The sequence below is a fragment of the Chiloscyllium punctatum genome, chromosome 50, assembly GCF_047496795.1.
Source record: "Chiloscyllium punctatum isolate Juve2018m chromosome 50, sChiPun1.3, whole genome shotgun sequence".
Taxonomy (NCBI): Eukaryota; Metazoa; Chordata; class Chondrichthyes; order Orectolobiformes; family Hemiscylliidae; genus Chiloscyllium; species Chiloscyllium punctatum.
This window is the reverse complement of record NC_092788.1, coordinates 34,080,859-34,105,592: the sequence shown is the minus strand read 5'-3', so window position 1 is coordinate 34,105,592 and position 24,734 is coordinate 34,080,859. Positions and strand designations below refer to the sequence as shown.

Here is a 24,734-nt window from a genome sequence, read left to right as displayed (position 1 = left end):
CTGATGTACCCCACACCCCTCACTGGAACACCCTGATGTACCCCACACCCCTCACTGGAACACCCTGATGTACCCCACACCCCTCACTGGAAGACCCTGATGTACCCCACACCCCTCACTGGAACACCCTGATGTACCCCACACCCCTCACTGTAACACACTGATATACCCACACTGTAACACCCTGATATACCCCACACACCCCCATAGCTGTCTCTGTATAGTATGGGTGTGTGGTCTTTATGATGTGAGGGAGAACAGGATGCACACACGTCTATCACACCTCTCTGTAGCCTTTCCAACACACTATCTCCACCACCCACCCCCCAACCCTGCACTGAGAATTTGAAAGCACAGTCCAGTTTACTGCTTGTCCCTTGCTCCACACTTATGTTTTCACCCACCACTGTGTGGGTGTATATATGGGAGTCCATACCCCAGTGAGAGTCTGTGTGTGTGTGTGTGTAGGGGCCCGTACCCCAGTGAGAGTCTGTGTGTGTGTGTGAGCCCGTACCCCAGTGAGAGTCTGTGTGTGTGTGTGTGTAGGGGCCCGTACCCCAGTGAGAGTCTGTGTGTGTGTGTGTGTGTGTGTGTAGGTGTGTGTAGGAGCCCGTACCCCAGTGAGAGTCTGTGTGTGTGTGTGTAGGGGCCCGTACCCCAGTGAGAGTCTGTGTGTGTGTGTGTGTGTGGGGCCCGTACCCCAGTGAGAGTCTGTGTGTGTGAGTGTGTGAGAGTGTGTGAGTGTGTGTGAGAGTGTGTGAGAGTGTGTGTATATATGAGTGCAGGAGCTGGATTCACACGAACACTGATGAATGGTTCACGTCTGTGCAGTGAGCTTTATAAATACTGAGACACTCCGCAGTGTTACACAGTCTCTCTGTGAGGCTTCAAGCTCCTCCTCTGGTACACACACCGCGCTGTTCAGCTATGGGAGTCATCGGCACCATTCGGCCCCTCTCCCTACTCTGTTTCCCCCTGACAGGGGCCATCAGAACATCTCCCTGCGATTCTCCATCTCTGGCAAGTCCTGGAACCCCTGGAGCTCACAGAGAGCCTGCAATCGGAGGGAAGGAGGGAGAGGTCAGTCAGCGATTTATTGGAATCCACTGCCGTTAGCAACCACTCAGAGGCCTTGGTCAGAGGGGAACCAACAGACGACCCAGCTGACTGGATTCCCCCACTCCCACTGAGATCTCCCCAGGGCCGCCAAGATCCTAACCACCAGATCCCCATCTATCACAGAGATCCAAACTTCCACACCCCTGACTCCCACTGATCCCCAAACCCCAGATCCCCAGCTCCCACTGAGATCCCAAACCCAGATCCCCAACTCCCATTAATATCCCAAACCCCAGATCCCCAGCTCCATTAATATCCCAAACACCAGATCCCCAACTCCCATTAATATCCCAAACCCCAGATCCCCAACTCCCATTAATATCCCAAACCCCAGATCCCCAACTCCCATTAATATCCCAAACCCCAGATCCCCAACTCCCATTAATATCCCAAACCCCAGATCCCCAGCTCCCATTAATATCCCAAACCCCAGATCCCCAACTCCCATTAATATCCCAAACCCCAGATCCCCAGCTCCCATTAATATCCCAAACACCAGATCCCCAACTCCCATTAATATCCCAAACACCAGATCCCCAACTCCCATTAATATCCCAAACCCCAGATCCCCAGCTCCCATTAATATCCAAACACCAGATCCCCAACTCCCATTAATATCCCAAACCCCAGATCCCCAACTCCCATTAATATCCCAAACCCCAGATCCCCAGCTCCCATTAATATCCCAAACCCCAGATCCCCACTGCCCTCACCTCCAGGACCATACGGATGTTCCCCTTGATCTTCGCAGAGTCCTTTGTCAGTCTGGCCGCTGACCTGGGGAGGGAGTGGGGGGGGGGGAGGGGGGGAGTGGGGGGGGGGGGAGTGGAGGGGGGGGGGGGGTAGGGGAAGAGACGTGGGTTAGCTGTGGTTGTCAGGACCACGCTGCTCCTATCCAGTGCCGGGATACCGGAGAACCGGTGCCCACTCAGCTGGGTTACTCCTGGCGCAAAGGAAAGTGGTAGTGATCGGTGAGGAGATCAGCTCTGCTGGGACATCTCCGGGGGAATCCCTCAGGGGAACAGCCCCTTCCTATAACCCTCGCCCTCTCCAGGACACGCAGGTTTCCCCTGGCTCAGAAGCTGGGACACTACCACTGCCGACGCACAAAGGCAGCTGGGCTCATTAGGAATGCCCGGCTGAGCTCCAACACTCCCTCCCTCCCATCCCCGAGGTAGCTGGGCTCATTAGGAATGCCCGGCTGAGCTCCAACACTCCCTCCCTCCCATCCCCGAGGTAGCTGGGCTCATTAGGAATGCCCGGCTGAGCTCCAACACCCCCTCCCACCCCCCAAGGTAGCTGGGCTCATTAGGAATGCCCGGCTGAGCTCCAACACTCCCTCCCTCCCTCCCACCCCTGCTGACGCAGTAGGGCCTGAACTGGGTGGGAGTGTCCACTTGGAGGAGTGGTCGTCCCACACGATGTTCTCGGGGGGGGGGGGGGGGGGGGAGAGGTTGGACCAGGCACCCCTCTGCTCCTTAACCCTCCACTCCACCCCCACCTCCTCCCCGCTGCCTTAGGCGAACAGGAGTGGGGATGATGGGTGGGGTTTGGGGGGACACTCACTCGTTGAGGTGCTGGGTCTTCCTCTCCAGAAAGCGGAGAGCCTCGGGGAAGGTCAGCTCCACAAAGAATCCATAGCCTACGGAGACGAAGATCATCGAGGCGTCCGGTCTGCAAGCAGAGGTGAACGTCAGGCACTGCCCTCAGGAAGTGGAGTACGCAGCAATGAGGCAGCTCCGACAGGGAGGGGGTGTAGGGGCTAGAGGAGGGGACAGAGATAGGGAGGGGGTGTAGGGGCTGGAGGAGGGGACGGGGATAGGGAGGGGGATGTAGGGGTCACTGGGAGGTGACAGGGATAAGGAGGGGGTGTAGGGGGAGGGGACGGGGATAGGGAGGGGGTTTAGGGGGAGGGGACAGGGATGGGGGGGGATAGGGAGGGGGTGTAGGGGCTGGAGAAGGGGACAGGGATAGGGAGGGGGTGTAGGGGCTGGAGGAGGGGACAGGGATAGGGAGGGGGCGTAGGGGATGGAGCAGGGGACGGAGATAGGGAGGGGGCGTAGGGGCTGGAGAAGGGGACAGAGATAGGGAGGGGGTGTAGGGGCTGGAGGAGGGGACAGGGATAGGGAGGGGTGTAGGGGCTGGAGGAGGGGACGGGGATAGGGAGGGGGTGTAGGGGGCTGGAGGAGGGGACGGAGATAGGGAGGGGGTGTAGGGGGCTGGAGGAGGGGACGGAGATAGGGAGGGGGTGTAGGGGGCTGGAGGAGGGGACGGGGATAGGGAGGGGGTGTAGGGGCTGGAGGAGGGGACGGGGATAGGGAGGGGGTGTAGGGGGCTGGAGGAGGGGACGGAGATAGGGAGGGGGTGTAGGGGGCTGGAGGAGGGGACGGGGATAGGGAGGGGGTGTAGAGGCTGGAGGTGGGGACGGGGATAGGGAGGGGGTGTAGGGGCTGGAGGAGGGGACGGGGATAGGGAGGGGGTGTAGGGGGGGCTGGAGGAGGGGACGGGGATAGGGAGGGGGTGTAGGAGGAGGTGACGGGGATAGGGAGGGGGTGAAGGGGGAGGGGACGGGGATAGGGAGGGGGTGTAGGGGCTGGAGGAGGGGACGGGGATAGGGAGGGGGTGTAGGGGGAGGGGACGGAGATAGGGAGGGGGTGTAGGGGGAGGGGATGGGGATAGGGAGGGGGTGAAGGGGGAGGGGATGGGGATAGGGAGGGGGTGTAGGGGGAGGGGATGGGGATAGGGAGGGGGTGTAGGGGGAGGGGATGGGGATAGGGAGGGGGTGTAGGGGGAGGTGACGGGGATAGGGAGGGGGTTTTGGGGGCGAGGGGACGGAGATAGGGAGGGGGTGTAGGGGCTGGAGGAGGGGACGGGGATAGGGAGGGGGTGTAGGGGGAGGGGATGGGGATAGGGAGGGGGTGAAGGGGGAGGGGATGGGGATAGGGAGGGGGTGTAGGGGGAGGGGATGGGGATAGGGAGGGGGTGAAGGGGGAGGGGATGGGGATAGGGAGGGGGGTATAGGGGGAGGTGACGGGGATAGGGAGGGTGTGTAGGGGGAGGGGGTGGAGGGGTCCCTGGGGGGTGAGCTGGTTAATACTCACACGTTGGCTTGAACATAGAAGTTACATCCCAGGTCAACCTGCATCTTCAGGCTCCTGCTCTCCGGCTCCTGGAAGACACGAGGCCGACAGTGCATTTACGTAGCAGCGGCTGGGATGCCCCCACCCCTCTCTTCCCCTCCTCCCCCAGACCCTCTCGTGGACATCGGAGGAGCGGGTTTTGTTTCTTGTCCTGGTCTGCGGTCTCTGGTTCGATTCCCAGACAGCTCTCAGACACGCACAGGAGGCCATTCAGCCCCTCCTCCTCCAGCCTGTTACACGGGAACAGGAGGCCATTCAGCCCCTCCTCCTCCAGCCTGTTACTCAGGAACAGGAGGCCATTCAGCCCCTCCTCCTCCAGCCTGTTACACAGGAACAGGAGACCATTCAGCCCCCTCCTCCTCCTCCAGCCTGTTGCACGGGAACAGGAGGCCATTCAGCCCCTCCTCCTCCAGCCTGTTACACAGGAACAGGAGGCCATTCAGCCCCCTCCTCCTCCAGCCTGTTACACAGGAACAGGAGGCCATTCAGCCCCCTCCTCCTCCAGCCTGTTACACAGGAACAGGAGGCCATTCAGCCCCTCCTCCTCCAGCCTGTTACACGGGAACAGGAGGCCATTCAGCCCCTCCTCCTCCAGCCTGTTACACAGGAACAGGAGACCATTCAGCCCCCTCCTCCTCCTCCAGCCTGTTGCATGGGAACAGGAGGCCATTCAGCCCCTCCTCCTCCAGCCTGTTACTCAGGAACAGGAGGCCATTCAGCCCCTCCTCCTCCAGCCTGTTACACAGGAACAGGAGACCATTCAGCCCCCTCCTCCTCCTCCAGCCTGTTGCACAGGAACAGGAGGCCATTCAGCCCCTCCTCCTCCAGCCTGTTACACAGGAACAGGAGGCCATTCAGCCCCAAGAGCATGCTGGGAAATGATGGAACCCACCTGTAGCCGTTCAATGACGTTCTTGAGTTGGAGATGCTGCGCAATCTTCTCATAGATTTCATCGCGCTGTTCTAGAACCTTCCTGGAGGAGACAGGGAGCACCAAGCGAGAGGGAGGAGAGACAGAGGGAGTGAAGACAAAATATGACCTCCTGATTCAGGAACACGCACAAGGGTGGGTGGAGTTGTGGGGGTGAGGATACGGAGGTTAGTGTGGGTATGGGGAGGGTGGGGTTGTGGGGGTGAGGATACGGAGGTTAGTGTGGGTACGGGGAGGGTGGGGTTGTGGGGGTGAGGATACGGAGGTTAGTGTGGGTATGGGGAGGGTGGGGTTGTGGGGGTGAGGATACGGAGGTTAGTGTGGGTATGGGGAGGGTGGGTGGGGTTGTGGGGGTGAGGATACGGAGGTTAGTGTGGGTACGGGGAGGGTGGGGTTGTGGGGGTGAGGATACGGAGGTTAGTGTGGGTATGGGGAGGGTGGGGTTGTGGGGGAGAGGATACGGAGGTTAGTGTGGGTATGGGGAGGGTGGGTGGGGTTGTGGGGGTGAGGATACGGAGGTTAGTGTGGGTATGGGGAGGGTGGGTGGGGTTGTGGGGGTGAGGATATGGAGGTTAGTGTGGGTATGGGGAGGGTGGGGTTGTGGGGGAGAGGATACGGAGGTTAGTGTGGGTATGGGGAGGGAGGGTGGGGTTGTGGGGGTGAGGATACGGAGGTTAGTGTGGGTACGGGGAGGGTGGGGTTGTGGGGGTGAGGATACGGAGGTTAGTGTGGGTATGGGGAGGGTGGGTGGGGTTGTGGGGGTGAGGATACGGAGGTTAGTGTGGGTACGGGGAGGGTGGGGTTGTGGGGGTGAGGATACGGAGGTTAGTGTGGGTACGGGGAGGGTGGGGTTGTGGGGGTGAGGATACGGAGGTTAGTGTGGGTATGGGGAGGGTGGGGTTGTGGGGGTGAGGATACGGAGGTTAGTGTGGGTACGGGGAGGGTGGGGTTGTGGGGGTGAGGATACGGAGGTTAGTGTGGGTATGGGGAGGGTGGGGTTGTGGGGGAGAGGATACGGAGGTTAGTGTGGGTACGGGGAGGGTGGGGTTGTGGGGGAGAGGATACGGAGGTTAGTGTGGGTACGGGGAGGGTGGGTGGGGTTGTGGGGGTGAGGATACGGAGGTTAGTGTGGGTATGGGGAGGGTGGGTGGGGTTGTGGGGGTGAGGATACGGAGGTTAGTGTGGGTACGGGGAGGGTGGGGTTGTGGGGGTGAGGATACGGAGGTTAGTGTGGGTACGGGGAGGGTGGGGTTGTGGGGGTGAGGATACGGAGGTTAGTGTGGGTATGGGGAGGGTGGGTGGGGTTGTGGGGGTGAGGATACGGAGGGTAGTGTGGGTATGGGGAGGGTGGGTGGGGTTGTGGGGGTGAGGATACGGAGGTTAGTGTGGGTACGGGGAGGGTGGGGTTGTGGGGGTGAGGATACGGAGGTTAGTGTGGGTACGGGAGGGTGGGGTTGTGGGGGTGAGGATACGGAGGTTAGTGTGGGTATGGGGAGGGTGGGTGGGGTTGTGGGGGTGAGGATACGGAGGGTAGTGTGGGTATGGGGAGGGTGGGTGGGGTTGTGGGGGTGAGGATACAGAGGTTAGTGTGGATATGGGGAGGGAGGGTGGGGTTGTGGGGGTGAGGATACGGAGGTTAGTGTGGGTATGGGGAGGGTGGGTGGGGTTGTGGGGGTGAGGATACGGAGGTTAGTGTGGGTATGGGGAGGGTGGGTGGGGTTGTGGGGGTGAGGATACGGAGGTTAGTGTGGGTATGGGGAGGGTGGGGTTGTGGGGGTGAGGATACGGAGGTTAGTGTGGGTATGGGGAGGGTGGGGTTGTGGGGGTGAGGATACGGAGGTTAGTGTGGGTATGGGGAGGGAGGGTGGGGTTGTGGGGGTGAGGATACGGAGGTTAGTGTGGGTATGGGGAGGGTGGGGTTGTGGGGGTGAGGATACGGAGGTTAGTGTGGGTATGGGGTGGGTGGGGTTGTGGGGGTGAGGATACGGAGGTTAGTGTGGGTACGGGGAGGGTGGGGTTGTGGGGGTGAGGATACGGAGGTTAGTGTGGGTACGGGGAGGGTGGGGTTGTGGGGGTGAGGATACGGAGGTTAGTGTGGGTATGGGGAGGGTGGGGTTGTGGGGGTGAGGATACGGAGGTTAGTGTGGGTATGGGGAGGTTGGGGTTGTGGGGGTGAGGATACGGAGGTTAGTGTGGGTACGGGGAGGGTGGGGTTGTGGGGGTGAGGATACGGAGGTTAGTGTGGGTACGGGGAGGGTGGGTGGGGTTGTGGGGGTGAGGATACGGAGGTTAGTGTGGGTATGGGGAGGGTGGGGTTGTGGGGGTGAGGATACGGAGGTTAGTGTGGGTATGGGGAGGGTGGGTGGGGTTGTGGGGGTGAGGATACGGAGGTTAGTGTGGGTACGGGGTGGGTGGGGTTGTGGGGGTGAGGATACGGAGGTTAGTGTGGGTATGGGGAGGGTGGGGTTGTGGGGGTGAGGATACGGAGGTTAGTGTGGGTACGGGGAGGGTGGGGTTGTGGGGGTGAGGATACGGAGGTTAGTGTGGGAACGGGGAGGGTGGGGTTGTGGGGGTGAGGATACGGAGGTTAGTGTGGGTACGGGGAGGGTGGGGTTGTGGGGGTGAGGATACGGAGGTTAGTGTGGGTATGGGGCGGGTGGGGTTGTGGGGGTGAGGATACGGAGGTTAGTGTGGGTATGGGGAGGGTGGGTGGGGTTGTGGGGGTGAGGATACGGAGGTTAGTGTGGGTATGGGGAGGGTGGGGTTGTGGGGGTAAGGATACGGAGGTTAGTGTGGGTACGGGGAGGGTGGGTGGGGTTGTGGGGGTGAGGATACGGAGGTTAGTGTGGGTACGGGGAGGGTGGGGTTGTGGGGGGTGAGGATACGGAGGTTAGTGTGGGTACGGGGAGGGTGGGGTTGTGGATACGGAGGTTAATGTGGGTATGGGGAGGGTGGGGTTGTGGGGGTGAGGATACGGAGGTTAGTGTGGGTATGGGGAGGGTGGGGTTGGGGGGGTGAGGATACGGAGGTTAGTGTGGGTATGGGGAGGGTGGGGTTGTGGGGGTGAGGATACGGAGGTTAGTGTGGGTACGGGGAGGGTGGGTGGGGTTGTGGGGGTGAGGATACGGAGGGTACGTGTGGGGGTATGGGGAGGGTGGGTGGGGTTGTGGGGGTGAGGATACGGAGGTTAGTGTGGGTATGGGGAGGGTGGGGTTGTGGGGGTGAGGATACGGAGGTTAGTGTGGGTATGGGGAGGGTGGGTGGGGTTGTGGGGGTGAGGATACGGAGGTTAGTGTGGGTATGGGGAGGGTGGGTGGGGTTGTGGGGGTGAGGATACGGAGGGTAGTGTGGGTATGGGGAGGGTGGGTGGGGTTGTGGGGGTGAGGATACGGAGGTTAGTGTGGGTATGGGGAGGGTGGGTGGGGTTGTGGGGGTGAGGATACGGAGGTTAGTGTGGGTATGGGGAGGGTGGGGTTGTGGGGGTGAGGATACGGAGGTTAGTGTGGGTATGGGGAGGGAGGGTGGGGTTGGGGGGGTGAGGATACGGAGGTTAGTGTGGGTATGGGGAGGGTGGGGTTGTGGGGGTAAGGATACGGAGGTTAGTGTGGGTATGGGGAGGGTGGGGTTGTGGGGGTAAGGATACGGAGGTTAGTGTGGGTATGGGGAGGGTGGGGTTGTGGGGGTGGGGGTGAGGATACTGAGGTTAGTGTGGGTACGGGGTGGGAGGGTGGGGTTGTGGGGGTGAGGATACGGAGGTTAGTGTGGGTACGGGGAGGGTGGGGTTGTGGGGGTGAGGATACGGAGGTTAGTGTGGGTACGGGGAGGGTGGGGTTGTGGGGGTGAGGATACGGAGGTTAGTTTGGGTACGGGGAGGGTGGGTGGGGTTGTGGGGGTGAGGATACGGAGGTTAGTGTGGGTATGGGGAGGGTGGGTGGGGTTGTGGGGGTGAGGATACGGAGGTTAGTGTGGGTACGGGGAGGGTGGGGTTGGGGGGGTGAGGATACGGAGGTTAGTGTGGGTACGGGGAGGGTGGGGTTGTGGGGGTGAGGATACGGAGGTTAGTGTGGGTACGGGGAGGGTGGGGTTGTGGGGGTGAGGATACGGAGGTTAGTGTGGGTATGGGGAGGGTGGGGTTGTGGGGGTGAGGATACGGAGGTTAGTGTGGGTATGGGGAGGGTGGGTGGAGTTGTGGGGGTGAGGATACGGAGGTTAGTGTGGGTATGGGGAGGGTGGGGTTGTGGGGGTGAGGATACGGAGGTTAGTGTGGGTACGGGGAGGGTGGGGTTGTGGGGGTGAGGATACGGAGGTTAGTGTGGGTATGGGGAGGGTGGGGTTGTGGGGGTGAGGATACGGAGGTTAGTGTGGGTATGGGGAGGGTGGGTGGGGTTGTGGGGGTGAGGATACGGAGGTTAGTGTGGGTACGGGGAGGGTGGGGTTGTGGGGGTGAGGATACGGAGGTTAGTGTGGGTATGGGGAGGGTGGGGTTGTGGGGGAGAGGATACGGAGGTTAGTGTGGGTATGGGGAGGGTGGGTGGGGTTGTGGGGGTGAGGATACGGAGGTTAGTGTGGGTATGGGGAGGGTGGGTGGGGTTGTGGGGGTGAGGATACGGAGGTTAGTGTGGGTATGGGGAGGGTGGGGTTGTGGGGGAGAGGATACGGAGGTTAGTGTGGGTATGGGGAGGGAGGGTGGGGTTGTGGGGGTGAGGATACGGAGGTTAGTGTGGGTACGGGGAGGGTGGGGTTGTGGGGGTGAGGATACGGAGGTTAGTGTGGGTATGGGGAGGGTGGGTGGGGTTGTGGGGGTGAGGATACGGAGGTTAGTGTGGGTACGGGGAGGGTGGGGTTGTGGGGGTGAGGATACGGAGGTTAGTGTGGGTACGGGGAGGGTGGGGTTGTGGGGGTGAGGATACGGAGGTTAGTGTGGGTATGGGGAGGGTGGGGTTGTGGGGGTGAGGATACGGAGGTTAGTGTGGGTACGGGGAGGGTGGGGTTGTGGGGGTGAGGATACGGAGGTTAGTGTGGGTATGGGGAGGGTGGGGTTGTGGGGGAGAGGATACGGAGGTTAGTGTGGGTACGGGGAGGGTGGGGTTGTGGGGGAGAGGATACGGAGGTTAGTGTGGGTACGGGGAGGGTGGGTGGGGTTGTGGGGGTGAGGATACGGAGGTTAGTGTGGGTATGGGGAGGGTGGGTGGGGTTGTGGGGGTGAGGATACGGAGGTTAGTGTGGGTACGGGGAGGGTGGGGTTGTGGGGGTGAGGATACGGAGGTTAGTGTGGGTACGGGGAGGGTGGGGTTGTGGGGGTGAGGATACGGAGGTTAGTGTGGGTACGGGGAGGGTGGGGTTGTGGGGGTGAGGATACGGAGGTTAGTGTGGGTACGGGGAGGGTGGGGTTGTGGGGGTGAGGATACGGAGGTTAGTGTGGGTATGGGGAGGGTGGGTGGGGTTGTGGGGGTGAGGATACGGAGGGTAGTGTGGGTATGGGGAGGGTGGGTGGGGTTGTGGGGGTGAGGATACGGAGGTTAGTGTGGGTATGGGGAGGGTGGGTGGGGTTGTGGGGGTGAGGATACAGAGGTTAGTGTGGATATGGGGAGGGAGGGTGGGGTTGTGGGGGTGAGGATACGGAGGTTAGTGTGGGTATGGGGAGGGTGGGTGGGGTTGTGGGGGTGAGGATACGGAGGTTAGTGTGGGTATGGGGAGGGTGGGTGGGGTTGTGGGGGTGAGGATACGGAGGTTAGTGTGGGTATGGGGAGGGTGGGGTTGTGGGGGTGAGGATACGGAGGTTAGTGTGGGTATGGGGAGGGTGGGGTTGTGGGGGTGAGGATACGGAGGTTAGTGTGGGTATGGGGAGGGAGGGTGGGGTTGTGGGGGTGAGGATACGGAGGTTAGTGTGGGTATGGGGAGGGTGGGGTTGTGGGGGTGAGGATACGGAGGTTAGTGTGGGTATGGGGGTGGGTGGGGTTGTGGGGGTGAGGATACGGAGGTTAGTGTGGGTACGGGGAGGGTGGGGTTGTGGGGGTGAGGATACGGAGGTTAGTGTGGGTACGGGGAGGGTGGGGTTGTGGGGGTGAGGATACGGAGGTTAGTGTGGGTACGGGGAGGGTGGGTGGGGTTGTGGGGGTGAGGATACGGAGGTTAGTGTGGGTATGGGGAGGGTGGGGTTGTGGGGGTGAGGATACGGAGGTTAGTGTGGGTATGGGGAGGGTGGGTGGGGTTGTGGGGGTGAGGATACGGAGGTTAGTGTGGGTACGGGGTGGGTGGGGTTGTGGGGGTGAGGATACGGAGGTTAGTGTGGGTATGGGGAGGGTGGGGTTGTGGGGGTGAGGATACGGAGGTTAGTGTGGGTACGGGGAGGGTGGGGTTGTGGGGTGAGGATACGGAGGTTAGTGTGGGTACGGGGAGGGTGGGGTTGTGGGGGTGAGGATACGGAGGTTAGTGTGGGTACGGGGAGGGTGGGGTTGTGGGGGTGAGGATACGGAGGTTAGTGTGGGTATGGGGCGGGTGGGGTTGTGGGGGTGAGGATACGGAGGTTAGTGTGGGTATGGGGAGGGTGGGTGGGGTTGTGGGGGTGAGGATACGGAGGTTAGTGTGGGTATGGGGAGGGTGGGGTTGTGGGGGTAAGGATACGGAGGTTAGTGTGGGTACGGGGAGGGTGGGTGGGGTTGTGGGGGTGAGGATACGGAGGTTAGTGTGGGTACGGGGAGGGTGGGGTTGTGGGGGTGAGGATACGGAGGTTAGTGTGGGTACGGGGAGGGTGGGGTTGTGGATACGGAGGTTAATGTGGGTATGGGGAGGGTGGGGTTGTGGGGGTGAGGATACGGAGGTTAGTGTGGGTATGGGGAGGGTGGGGTTGGGGGGGTGAGGATACGGAGGTTAGTGTGGGTATGGGGAGGGTGGGGTTGTGGGGGTGAGGATACGGAGGTTAGTGTGGGTACGGGGAGGGTGGGTGGGGTTGTGGGGGTGAGGATACGGAGGGTAGTGTGGGTATGGGGAGGGTGGGTGGGGTTGTGGGGGTGAGGATACGGAGGTTAGTGTGGGTATGGGGAGGGTGGGGTTGTGGGGGTGAGGATACGGAGGTTAGTGTGGGTATGGGGAGGGTGGGTGGGGTTGTGGGGGTGAGGATACGGAGGTTAGTGTGGGTATGGGGAGGGTGGGTGGGGTTGTGGGGGTGAGGATACGGAGGGTAGTGTGGGTATGGGGAGGGTGGGTGGGGTTGTGGGGGTGAGGATACGGAGGTTAGTGTGGGTATGGGGAGGGTGGGTGGGGTTGTGGGGGTGAGGATACGGAGGTTAGTGTGGGTATGGGGAGGGTGGGGTTGTGGGGGTGAGGATACGGAGGTTAGTGTGGGTATGGGGAGGGAGGGTGGGGTTGGGGGGGTGAGGATACGGAGGTTAGTGTGGGTATGGGGAGGGTGGGGTTGTGGGGGTAAGGATACGGAGGTTAGTGTGGGGTATGGGGAGGGTGGGGTTGTGGGGGTAAGGATACGGAGGTTAGTGTGGGTATGGGGAGGGTGGGGTTGTGGGGGTGGGGGTGAGGATACTGAGGTTAGTGTGGGTACGGGGTGGGAGGGTGGGGTTGTGGGGGTGAGGATACGGAGGTTAGTGTGGGTACGGGGAGGGTGGGGTTGTGGGGGTGAGGATACGGAGGTTAGTGTGGGTACGGGGAGGGTGGGGTTGTGGGGGTGAGGATACGGAGGTTAGTTTGGGTACGGGGAGGGTGGGTGGGGTTGTGGGGGTGAGGATACGGAGGTTAGTGTGGGTATGGGGAGGGTGGGTGGGGTTGTGGGGGTGAGGATACGGAGGTTAGTGTGGGTACGGGGAGGGTGGGGTTGGGGGGGTGAGGATACGGAGGTTAGTGTGGGTACGGGGAGGGTGGGGTTGTGGGGGTGAGGATACGGAGGTTAGTGTGGGTACGGGGAGGGTTGGGTTGTGGGGGTGAGGATACGGAGGTTAGTGTGGGTATGGGGAGGGTGGGGTTGTGGGGGTGAGGATACGGAGGTTAGTGTGGGTATGGGGAGGGTGGGTGGGGTTGTGGGGGTGAGTATACGGAGGTTAGTGTGGGTATGGGGAGGGTGGGGTTGTGGGGGTGAGGATACGGAGGTTAGTGTGGGTACGGGGAGGGAGGGTGGGGTTGTGGGGGTGAGGATACGGAGGTTAGTGTGGGTATGGGGAGGGTGGGGTTGTGGGGGTGAGGATACGGAGGTTAGTGTGGGTACGGGGAGGGTGGGTGGGGTTGTGGGGGTGAGGATACGGAGGTTAGTGTGGGTATGGGGAGGGTGGGTGGGGTTGTGGGGGTGAGGATACGGAGGGTAGTGTGGGTATGGGGAGGGTGGGTGGGGTTGTGGGGGTGAGGATACGGAGGTTAGTGTGGGTATGGGGACGGTGGGTGGGGTTGTGGGGGTGAGGATACGGAGGTTAGTGTGGGTATGGGGAGGGTGGGGTTGTGGGGGTGAGGATACGGAGGTTAGTGTGGGTATGGGGACGGTGGGTGGGGTTGGGTGCGAGGCTGTGGGCCATGTGACCCGGTCCCAGTGGGCCATGTGACCAAGTCCCAGTGGGCCATGTGACTCGTTCCCAGTGCACCATGTGACCAAGTCCCAGTGGGCCATGTGACCAAGTCCCAGTGGGCCATGTGACCAGGTCCCAGTGGGCCATGTGACCCGGTCCCAGTGGGCCATGTGACTCGGTCCCAGTGCGCCATGTGACCCAGTCCCAGTGCGCCATGTGACCTGGTACCAGTGGGCCACATGACCCAGTACCTGACAGCCATGTGACCCAGTCCCAGTGCGCCATGTGACCTGGTACCAGTGGGCCACATGACCCAGTACCTGACAGCCATGTGACCCAGTCCCAGTGGGCCATGTGACCCGGTCCCTTTGGGTCATGTGACCCAGTCCCAGTGCACCATGTGACCTGGTACCAGTGGGCCATGTGACCCGGTCCCAGTGCGCCATGTGACCAAGTCCCAGTGCGCCATGTGACCAAGTCCCAGTGGGCCATGTGACTCGGTCCCAGTGGGCCATGTGACTCGGTCCCAGTGGGCCATGTGACTCGGTCCCAGTGCGCCATGTGATCCGGTCCCAGTGGGTCACGTGACCAGGTCCCAGTGGGTCATGTGACTCGGTCCCAGTGCGCCATGTGACCTGGTCCCTTTGGGTCATGTGACCCAGTCCCAGTGCGCCATGTGACCTGGTACCAGTGGGCCACATGATCCAGTACCTGACAGCCATGTGACCCGGTCCCAGTGGGCCATGTGACCGAGTACCTGACAGCCATGTGACCCGGTCCCTTTGGGCCATGTGACCCACCCCCCCAACCAAGTGACTCACTGCAGGTCCCTCTTTAAAACTTCATCGACAAAAGCCTCGTATTCCAGAACCTTCCTCCCAGCCTCCTCAGCCATCACTGCGCCGGCGCCACACGGACAAGAGCCGATTGGCCACCGTCCCCGAGGCGCCACCTTTGACTGACCGCTCACCGGCCAATCAGGGGCCGGCTCCATCCCGCCCCCCGCTGCCCTTGATTGACCGCGCCCAGACCAATGGGAGCGCGGGGCCTCGACCAAACGCGGCCTCTAATTGGCCGCACGCCTCCAATGGGGACGCACGTTCCCCTCCCTTCCCCCCCACCCCCCGAAAGCCTCTTCCCGATTGGTCCGGTGGGCCGTCCGATTAATGAAAGGGCTGCCTCCATTGGACGGAAAGGGCTGGAGGCATGTGACGCGGGGGCAGCGGCGATTGGCTGGGCACGACCGCCCCGCCCCCGCTCGCCCGGCAACAGCGATCTGATTGGCCGGACGTCTTAAGAAATGCAAATAAAACCTTTTGGGGAAGAATTCTTTTCCAAAAAAGAAAATAAATAAACTTTTAAAAATTATCTTGGAACGAAAACCACATTCAAAATAAAGTCGTTATTTTTATCTCCCGCCCCGAGCAGGGGGGAGGGCGGGAAATATTTTCGTTCACTTCCGGGGTCAGGATTTGAACTTTTTTTCAAATTTAACGGATTTTAACGGTCGCAACGGTTTTTTTTGCGGCCTAGTCCTTCCCCCTCCCCTACTCCAGCCCCAGGCTCCGAGGCCTAGTCCTTCCCCCTCCCCCTACTCCAGCCCCAGGCTCCAGGCCTAGTCCTTTCCCCCTCCCCCTACTCCAGCCTCAGGCTCCGAGGCCTAGTCCTTTCCCCCTCCCCCTACTCCAGCCCCAGGCTCCGAGGCCTAGTCCTTTCCCCTCCCCCTACTCCAGCCTCAGGCTCCGAGGCCTAGTCCTTCCCCCCTCCTCCTACTCCAGCCCCAGGCTCCGAGGCCTAGTCCTTCCCCCTGCTCCTCCTACTCCAGCCCCAGGCTTCCAGGCCCAGTCCTTCCCCCTCCCCTTACTCCTACTCCAGCCCCCTCCCCCTACTCCAGCCCCAGGCTCCGAGGCCTAGTCCTTTCCCCACTCCAGCCCCAGGCTCCGAGGCCTAGTCCTTTCCCACTCCAGCCCCAGGCTCCGAGGCCTAGTCCTTTCCCCTCCCCTTACTCCTACTCCAGCCCCAGGCTCCGAGGCCTAGTCCTTTCCCCTCCCCTTACTCCTACTCCAGCCCCAGGCTCCGAGGCCTAGTCCTTTCCCCTCCCCTTACTCCTACTCCAGCCCCAGGCTCCGAGGCCTAGTCCTTTCCCCTCCCTTACTCCTACTCCAGCCCCAGGCTCCGAGGCCTAGCCCCTTCACTGAGGCCTGGCCCATGGCTGAGCTCCTGCTCCTTGACTCCAATATCCGCCTCTGGGTGGTTCTCCCCATCGTCCTGATCAGTTTCTCGGTCGGTCTGATCCGCCATTACCTCAGCCGCCTGCTGCAGGGGGACAGGAGACTGGAGTTGGAGCAGCTCTCCGACAGGTCGATACTAACGGCCCGTTCTGGACACACTAACCCGGTTAACGATAACCAGCACATTCCGTGCACACTAACCCGGTTAATAATAACTGGCATGTTCCGTATACTCCAGCCCATTTAATAATAACCGGCCTGATCTGTACACGCTAACCTGTTTAACGCTAACCTGGTTAACACTAACCAGCCCGTTCCGTATACACTACCCCAGTTCATACTAACCAGCCCGTTCTATACACACTAACCTGGTTAATAATAAACCATCCCTTCTGTACACTCTGACCCGGTTAATAATAACCGGCCCAATCTGTACACGCTAACCTGGTTAATACTAACCAGCCCCTTTTGTGCACTCTAACCCGGTCGATACTAACTAGCCAATTCTGTACACAGTAACCTGGTTAATAATAAATGGCCCGTTTTGTACACTAACCTGGTCAAAGTTAACCGACCCGTTCAAAACACACTAACCTGGTCATCACTAACCGACCTGTTCCGTATGCTTTAACGCGGTTGGTAGTAACCAGCCTATTGCATACCTGCTCTAACCGGGTCAGAACTAACCAGCCTCTTATGTGCACTTTAACCAAGTTTATTAATAAACGGTCTGTTTACCTGGTTAAAAATAACCGACCCGTTCTGTATGCTCTAACCCAGTTAATGATAACCATCTAACTCACCTTGACAATGATGACAACGCAGTCAAAGTTAACCGAACCTAGTTAAGAAACTCAAATGAAATCTGGCTGACCGTGGCTAGTACAGACAAGCCCGGTTAATAGGATTGCACGCTCAATCTTAACCGAGCTAACCTGGTCAACATCAGGGGGCAGCAACATCAGGGAGAGCAAGCTCCAACCTAACGTAGTTAAGGTGCTCGAACCCGTTGAATCAAACTTAATCCGGCAGGCGATGCTGACCGGGAGGTGTTAACCGATAACCTAGTTAGTAACGGCTGAGCCGGGGTGAGGGTGAAACATGCTCAAACGGCCAGTAGAGGACGACAGGTGGGTCACCGTCAACAGAAAGGGTCTGGGTACGGTTCCACAGATCTCCCAAACATAACCAAGTGTTAACTCGGTCAGGAACCACAGGATCAGCAGGTTATAGCACGTGTCTCTCTCTCTCAACCTCCAGCCGATGGATTCAAACTGAGATCTCTCTCTCTCTCTTCCCCATCTTTCTCTCTCCCCCCTCTCTCTCTTCCCCCCATCTCTCTCTCTTCCTCTTCCCCCATCTCTCTCTCTTCTCCCCCATCTCTCTCTCTCTTCTCCCCCATCTCTCTCTCTCTCTTCTCCCCCATCTCTCTCTCTCTTCTCCCCCATCTCTCTCTCTCTTCTCCCCATCTCTCTCTCTCTCTTCTCCCCCATCCCTCTCTCTCTCTCTTCTCCCCCATCTCTCTCTCTCTCTCTCTCTTCTCCCCCATCTCTCTCTCTCTCTTCTCCCCCATCTCTCTCTCTCTCTTCTCCCCAATCTCTCTCTTCTCCCCCCCCTCTCTCTTCTCCCCCATCCCTCTCTCTCTCTCTTCTCCCCAATCTCTCTCTCTCTTCTCCCCCCCCTCTCTCTTCTCCCCAATCTCTCTCTCTCTCTTCCCCCATCTTTCTCTCTTCTCCCCCCATCTTTCTCTCTCACCCCTCTCTCTCCCCAATTATAGCCAAGTGCTCCACCGAAGTCAGAATCTCCGGGAGTACGGCAAATACCTACCTCAGCAGGTGAGGACAGACTTGAACTTGTCGGTAAGTCATCGCTGTGAGACGGTGGGGCCGGGGAGCTCGCTCCCGTTGGGGGACGAACAGGAGGAGCACTTGTAGCCGCGGGAAGGGACAGGTCGGAGAACACGGGGACTCGCCTTCGTGTGTGGAGAGGAGTGAACGGGGTCACTCACTCCCGTGGCCGGGGAGAATGGGCAATTTGAGAGAGGTGCTGTGTCTGTCTCTCTCTCTCCCCGTCTCTGTCCGAGTCGCACAGGGATCCTCTGAATCAGAGACGTGACAGGGTCTTGTTCAGACTCTAACTGGTGCCTTGTCCCTCACCTTCCAGTCGTTCCTGATGAGAAAGCACTTCTTCAACAACGCTGAGTCAGGGTTCTTCAGGAGGACCAGACGGAAGGTGGTACCTCGGAACCCAATAACAGGTAACAGCTGCACGCAGAGTCCCTGTACAACACTGGGGTACAGGTCTGTCCCTGTATAACACTGGGGTACAGTACTGGTGGGGGACAGGTCTGTCAGTGTATAACACTGGGGTACAGTACTGGTGGGGGACGGGTCTGTCCCTGTATAACACTGGGGTACAGTACTGGTGGGGGACGGGTCTGTCCCTGTATAACACTGGGGTACAGTACTGGTGGGGGACAGGTCTGTCACTGTATAACACTGGGGTACAGTACTGGTGGGGGACGGGTCTGTCCCTGTATAACACTGGGGTACAGTACTGGTGGGGGACGGGTCTGTCCCTGTATAACACTGGGGTACAGTACTGGTGGGGGACAGGTCTGTCACTGTATAACACTGGGGTACAGTACTGGTGGGGACAAGGTCTGTCCCTGTATAACACTGGGGTACAGTACTGGTGGGGACAGGTCTGTCACTGTATAACACTGGGGTACAGTACTGGTGGGGGACAGGTCTGTCACTGTATAACACTGGGGTACAGTACTGGTGGGGGACAGGTCTGTCCCTGTATAACACTGGGGTACAGTACTGGTGGGGGACAGGTCTGTCACTGTATAACACTGGGGTACAGTACTGGTGGGGGGACAGGTCTGTCCCTGTATAACACTGGGGTACAGTACTGGTGGGGGACAGGTCTGTCACTGTATAACACTGGGGTACAGTACTGGTGGGGATGGGTCTGTCCCTGTATAACACTGGGGTACAGTACTGGTGGGGGACGGGTCTGTCCCTGTATAACACTGGGGTATAGTACTGGTGGGGACAGGTCTGTCACTGTATAACACTGGGGTACAGTACTGGTGGGGACGGGTCAGTCCCTGTATAACACTGGGGTACAGTACTGGTGGGGACAGGTCTGTCACTGTATAACACTGGGGTACAGTACTGGTGGGGACGGGTCTGTCCCTGTATAACACTGGGGTACAGTACTGGTGGGGGACGGGTCTGTCACTGTATAACACTGGGGTACAGTACTGGTGGGGACGGGTCTGTCCCTGTATAACACTGGGGTACAGTACTGGTGGGGACGGGTCTGTCACTGTGCTCTCTGACCCTCTCGCTCTCTCCATCCCTGTCTCAGACCCTCGGATGCTGACTGACATGATGAAGGCTAATCTCACCAACGTGCTTCCCATGATCCTGATCGGGGGCTGGATAAACTGGGCCTTTTCTGGATTTGTCACCAGTGAGTGCTGCGAGTCACGGAGGTGGGAGCGTAGTTCGCCGAGGGAGGGATTGTCGGATCTGTTCTTTGTGTTCCCCTGCGGGGGTCGATTTCCTGCAAGTTTTCGCCGTCGTCGTCATGATGCTGACTAACGTTGCCTCTCCCATTCCTGTTTCTCCCGATATCCCCCCCCCCCCCGCTTCCCACACACACACAGCCAAGATCCCATTCCCTCTGACGCTGCAGTTCAAGCCAATGTTGCAGAGAGGAATCGAACTGGTCTCCCTCGATGCTGCCTGGTAAGTACTTGCATCCCTCCCTCCGAGACTGATCCACAGGAACAGGAGGCCGTTCAGCCCCCAGGGAGTGGTCTTTCACCTGATGCCCTGCCTGTCACCTTGAGATCCCATAGACAGTCCGGGCAGGAGGGGGTGGGGAAGGAAAGGGGGGTTACTCCCAATATTTATCTCTCAGCCCACACGCACTCCCTCCCTCCACATACACACACACACACACACACACACACACTTCCTCCCTGTGCCCTGAGGGGGAGCTTGCTGTGCGTAGATTGAGCCTCAGTGTTTCAGACAGTGGAGGGGCTCCGTCTCTGGGGGCAGAGAGTTTGTGGAGGTGGGTTTTCCCATTCCTTTCCCCTCTGACATCCCTGTCTCTCTCTGTTTCCCCCCCCCCCCCCCCCCAGGGTCAGCTCTGCTTCCTGGTATTTCCTGAACGTCTTTGGGCTGCGCAGTCTGTACTCCCTGCTGCTGGGCCAGGACAACGGTTAAGTCCCGGAGGTGGTGAGAGGGGGGGTGTGTGTGTGTGTGTGTGTGGGGAGGCGCGCGCACGGCTCAGCGCCGGAGGGAGACGACGACGACACATTCCAGGTCGAGCCCCCCCCCAGTAACTCACTCCGTTCCCCTGCCTCTGTCTCCACAGCCGCCAATCATTCTCGTTCCCTTCCGCACCAGATAGCGGGCAGTGCCAGGTCTGCGCCACCTGATACCAACAAAGCTTTCAAGGTCAGTGTCTGACCGTGAGTGAGTGAGCAAGAGAGAGCACACGCGTGCGAGAGAACGAGAGGCCGCGTCAAGTGAGACCGCGAGAGACCGTGTTCGAGAGAGACCACGAGCGGGAATGAGAGACCGCGTGTGGGAACGAGGGAGACTGCATTCGAGACCGCGTGTGAGAACAAGGGAGACTGTGAGCGAGTGATACCGAGAGAGGCCACGTGCGAATGAGACAGAGACCGCATGAGCAAGGCAGAGCATGTGTGTCAGTGTGTGTGGAGTGGTCAGTCTGTACCATCAGTATCTTTCTTCCCTCTCTCTCTCTCTGTCTCAGGCCGAGTGGGAGGCTTTAGAGATTGTGGATCACAAGTGGGCCCTGGACGGTGTAGAGGATGAACTGATGGCCAGAGATTTGAACTTTGAAGAATTTTACAGCTCAGACTGCTCTCGGAACACGTTCTGAGCGCTGTCTCGCACTCGCTACAGCTCCCACATCCTTATCACTTATTTCAATTAGGCTAGCTTTACACTTCAATAAAGATCCACGTGTCATCTGCAACTCTGTGTTTACAATCACATGCTAACGTCTCCTGGAATATAACCCCTCGATTCCCCCTTCCCCATTAAACCCCTCGGCCTGGAATATAAACCCTCGATTCCCCCTTCCCCAATTAAACCCCTCGGCCTCGAGCGACCCAGCTTGGACAACGCTCTGAGGTATAGAATCCCACAGATTCCCCTCCCCTCAGGAGAGTGAGGGAATCCCTCCCCATCTCTGTCTTCAATGGGTGACCCTGTAACTCAGAGACTGTGCCCCTCTGGGTCCCAGACTCTCCCACACGAGGGGGAGGGTACAATCTCTCTCTCCCACCCCCGTCTCAATATGGCCGCCTCTCGTCCCTCATAACCAGGGTCCAGTTCTGGTCACCACCATCCCAGGAAGACGTGGAAGCTTTGGAGAGGGGACAGAGACAGGAGGGAATCGACCTGCTAGAAGGTTCCAGAACCACCAGAGGCCCTTGGGCAGAACGGACACTCTACCTCGGCTTTCCCCACCCCCCCAGGGTAGAAATGTCAATGTCCAGGGGGCACGGGTTGATGGGAAAAGGGAGTGAGTTGAGAGCAGATGTGAGGGGCAAGTGTTTTCTTCAACCACAGAGGGTGGTTAAGTGTCTGGACTGTGCTGGAGACACATACAACAGCGCAGAGGCATCTAGACAAATACGTGAACAGGCAGAATCGTCGAATCCCGACAGTGAGGAAACAGGCCCTTCAGCCCAACCAGTCCACACCGACCCACCCAGACTCAGTGCCCATTTCTCAACATTTACCCCTGAGTAATACACCCTAACCTGCACATCCCTGGACACTATGGGACAATTTAGCACGGCCAATCCACCCTAACCTGCACATCCCTGGGCACTACGGGGACAATTTAGCACGGCCAATCCCACCCTAACCTGTGGGAGGAGACCCCACACAGACAGTTGCCCGAGGGTGGGATCAAACCCGGGTCCCCTGGCGCCGTGAGGCAGCAGTGCCCACCACTGAGCCGCCCCTAATAGGATAGAGGGATTCGGTCAGCCTAGAAGCCAAAGGGTCTCTCGTTCAGAAAAGTGTCAGGTCAGCACAGGTGGGCCGAAGGACCTGTGCCTGCGTTGCACTGCTCTTCGACGTGACCCGACCTCCCCTCCTTTTGAGTGAGCTTGCTCTGGAGCCTCCCCGCTGCCATATTCCCCCCCCCTCCCCCCGCCACCTCTCCTTAGAACCTCTGAGACCCCAGAACCGTTCCGCTTATGTTCCCCTCAGACCCTGGCTCTTCGCAGTCTTTCTCTGTGTGAAAAGCAGACGGCTCCTCCTTTCTCTCTCTGCCAGATGTACGTATGTGACTCCAGGTCGCTTTCCCCCTCGTCACGTCGCAGTCTCCCCTCTCCGAAACCTCTCCCCCTCTTGAAAATCCACCCGTTGGGACAAGACGAGAGATTCAGACGATAATCCAAGCAGCCTTTGTTCAAAGTTTTCCTTATTTTAATATATATATTTCTCTCTCTCTCTATATATATATATAGATATAAAATCTGTATGTACAAGGCTGTTCTAACAGTAAATAAAAAACCCTCATCATTTGCAAAGCGACTGTTAATTTAACAAAATCGGCCAACGCACGCACGTTTTTCAAAACAAGTCTCGCTTGACAGGGGGAGCGTGTTAAAACCGTCCCCAGATGCGACCCCCCCCCCCAGAACACGCCTGGAGGTTGCGATCTGGGGGGGGGTGGAGGTCAGTGCAGCGAGTCGCTGTGTGAACAGACGGGAGAAAGGGGGAAGTTTGGGGAGGAGGGGGGAAAGAGAGAGAGAGTGGGGGCATGTGTGCGCGCGCACGAAAGAAGAGAGTTATCCACATCCCCAGCCAGTCTCGGAGCGTGGGGGGGGGGGGGGGAGAAGAGAGCCAGAGTCATCAGTGTTGTGCGCACCGCTCTGAGGAAGGACGGGGCGAGTGACGAGAACACTGAAACCCTCTCCCCCCCCCCCCCCCCCCCTCCCTCTCCCCCTGCATTTCACGCCCCTCCTGCATTCTGTGCCCCTCCTCCCAATCGATGGGGGTGGGAGGGGGTCCCACTGACCCTCCGCAGTCAGGCTGGGGAGGGTGAAAGGTCATGGCGAGAGAAGGAGGTTCCCCTGAGTCTCCTGGATTAAGGCCACGGGTTACTGACAAACACACACACACGGGGGGGGGGGAAATCAGAGAGAGAGAGAGAGAGAGCACCTCACAGAGGGCGATCTGGGAATAGGGGGCTGTGTGTGTGTGTGTGTGTGTGTGTGTGTGTGTGTGCGAGTCAGTTCCAATTAAGCCCCCACTCCAACGAGGAGGGGAGGGAGGAGGACAGGGGGAAAAGAAAAAAAAAAAATCACTTGAGGTCACTCGGTCGCAAACCTGCATCGATCCGCGGGGAGTCCCTGAGATAAATCGATCTGTTTCACAGGGGCGGGAGGGGAGAAATCGGAAGCACAGGAAGATCCCGCTCCCTGCCCGAGAGAAGGTCCGACTCTGCAACCCCCCCTCCCCCGCCTCACCCAGTCGAACGTCAACGCCCCCCCCCAGACCAATCCTCGGTTAAAAGTGCGTCGTCTCTCTCTTTTTTTGTTGGGAGCAGGGGGCGTGTGGGGGTGGGGCTAAATGTGTCCCCCACCACCCCCCCCCAAAAAAACCCTGGTTGGGGAGGGAGCGACGGCAGAGAGCTTTAAAAAATTTAACTATTGAGGTTGGCAACTACGCGAGGGGTGAAGGGGGTGTTCAGATCAAATCGCCCCTGCCCACCTCCGTCATGCTCCCGAATCCAACAGTGGGGTGGGGGGGGGTGGGGTGGGGGGGCGGGGGTGTTGGCGACGGGTGCCAGTCACAAGTCCCGGTCGGTTTTGGGTCCCTCCATCTCCATTTCCTCACCGGCCCCCGGGGGTGGGGTCTCCGTCTGCTGGCTGCTCCCGCTCGCCGAGGGGGGGCACCCGTCCCCAGGGGAGCCCCCCGGCCGCCGCGGCACCTTCTCCTGCAGTTGGTAAAACAGCACGTAGGCGGCGCTGCTCTGTCAGGAGAGAGCACGCAGGTTGGTCATTCACACGGCTGGGAGAGAGAGAGAGAGAGAGAAACAGCGCGGGGATAGGGAGGGGGTGTAGGGGGCTGGAGGGGGGGGGACAGATTTTGGTGTGGGGGGGGGGTGTGGGGGGCGGAAAGGTTGGGGTTAGCCCTGCAAATGAGCCCTCCCTCCATCCCTCGCTCACTTACCACAATGTGCTCAGCAGAGGCAAAGGTCACCTTACTGTCATCAAAGTAATACCAGAGTCCGTCGTCCTTGTTCCTCGCAATCGTTGTATCTGAGGGAGAAGGAGGGAGTGGGAGGGGAAGGGAAGGGGAGCGAGGGTGCATGGGGGTTAAAAGCAGGGTCTGAACCATACCAGCTTCCCCCCTCCGCCCCTCCCTGTTCTCCACACAGGCCACTCAGGGCAATGACAAACACTCCAGTCTGGGCCTCAGCCCCCAATCAGGCTCCAGGAGCGGGGGAGGGGAGAGAGAGAGAGAGAGGGGCTGAATGGCCTCCTGTTCTTATGTAACAAGCTGAAGGAGGGACTGAATGGCCTCCTGTTCCTGTGTAACAGGTTGGAGGAGGGGAAGGGGGCTCTGAACAGCGCCTCCTGATTGGGGGGGGGGTAGGTGTGGTACTTACAGTGCCCATCACGGAGACTCCCGTAGTGGTTGGAAACGGCGATGAGGTCATATTTGGAATGTTTCGCCTTGGGGTTGATGAGGAACTCTGATAGGTCGAGGTCCCTGTGGACTCAAAACAG

The 24,734-nt window shown here is 59.5% G+C and overlaps 2 protein-coding genes and 1 long non-coding RNA gene across 5 annotated transcripts; 1 reads left to right on the top strand and 2 right to left on the bottom strand.

The window, feature by feature from the left end:
• Positions 1-811: 811 nt before the first annotated feature.
• uxt (ubiquitously-expressed, prefoldin-like chaperone) lies at positions 812-14,675 on the bottom strand. The gene is made up of 6 exons (XM_072566583.1): positions 14,516-14,675; positions 5,152-5,233; positions 4,221-4,288; positions 2,686-2,793; positions 1,833-1,896; positions 812-1,054 (listed from the first exon to the last, which is right to left on the bottom strand). Exons 1-6 carry the CDS (start codon positions 14,587-14,589, stop codon positions 989-991), a joined length of 462 nt encoding a protein of 153 aa, XP_072422684.1. The 5' UTR covers positions 14,590-14,675; the 3' UTR covers positions 812-988.
• Positions 14,676-15,140: 465 nt separating this feature from the next.
• Positions 15,141-22,526, top strand: LOC140470009 (ER membrane protein complex subunit 3-like). Of its 3 annotated transcripts, XM_072566477.1 has the most exons (9): positions 15,141-15,641; positions 15,877-16,054; positions 17,703-17,760; positions 18,089-18,182; positions 19,304-19,408; positions 19,605-19,686; positions 20,088-20,167; positions 20,324-20,406; positions 20,729-22,526. In XM_072566477.1, exons 2-9 carry the CDS (start codon positions 15,903-15,905, stop codon positions 20,855-20,857), a joined length of 783 nt encoding a protein of 260 aa, XP_072422578.1. In that variant the 5' UTR covers positions 15,141-15,641; positions 15,877-15,902; the 3' UTR covers positions 20,858-22,526. The 3 variants fall into 3 exon arrangements, with proteins under 3 accessions (XP_072422578.1, XP_072422577.1, XP_072422579.1); XM_072566476.1 differs by having other exon boundaries at positions 15,141-16,054; XM_072566478.1 differs by lacking the exons at positions 15,141-15,641; positions 15,877-16,054 and adding an exon at positions 16,475-17,055.
• A 398-nt stretch (positions 22,527-22,924) lies between these two features.
• LOC140470010 (uncharacterized) lies at positions 22,925-24,728 on the bottom strand. The gene is made up of 3 exons (XR_011956301.1): positions 24,614-24,728; positions 24,175-24,263; positions 22,925-23,974 (listed from the first exon to the last, which is right to left on the bottom strand). It is a non-coding gene; the product is annotated as an uncharacterized lncRNA (long non-coding RNA).
• Positions 24,729-24,734: the final 6 nt, after the last annotated feature.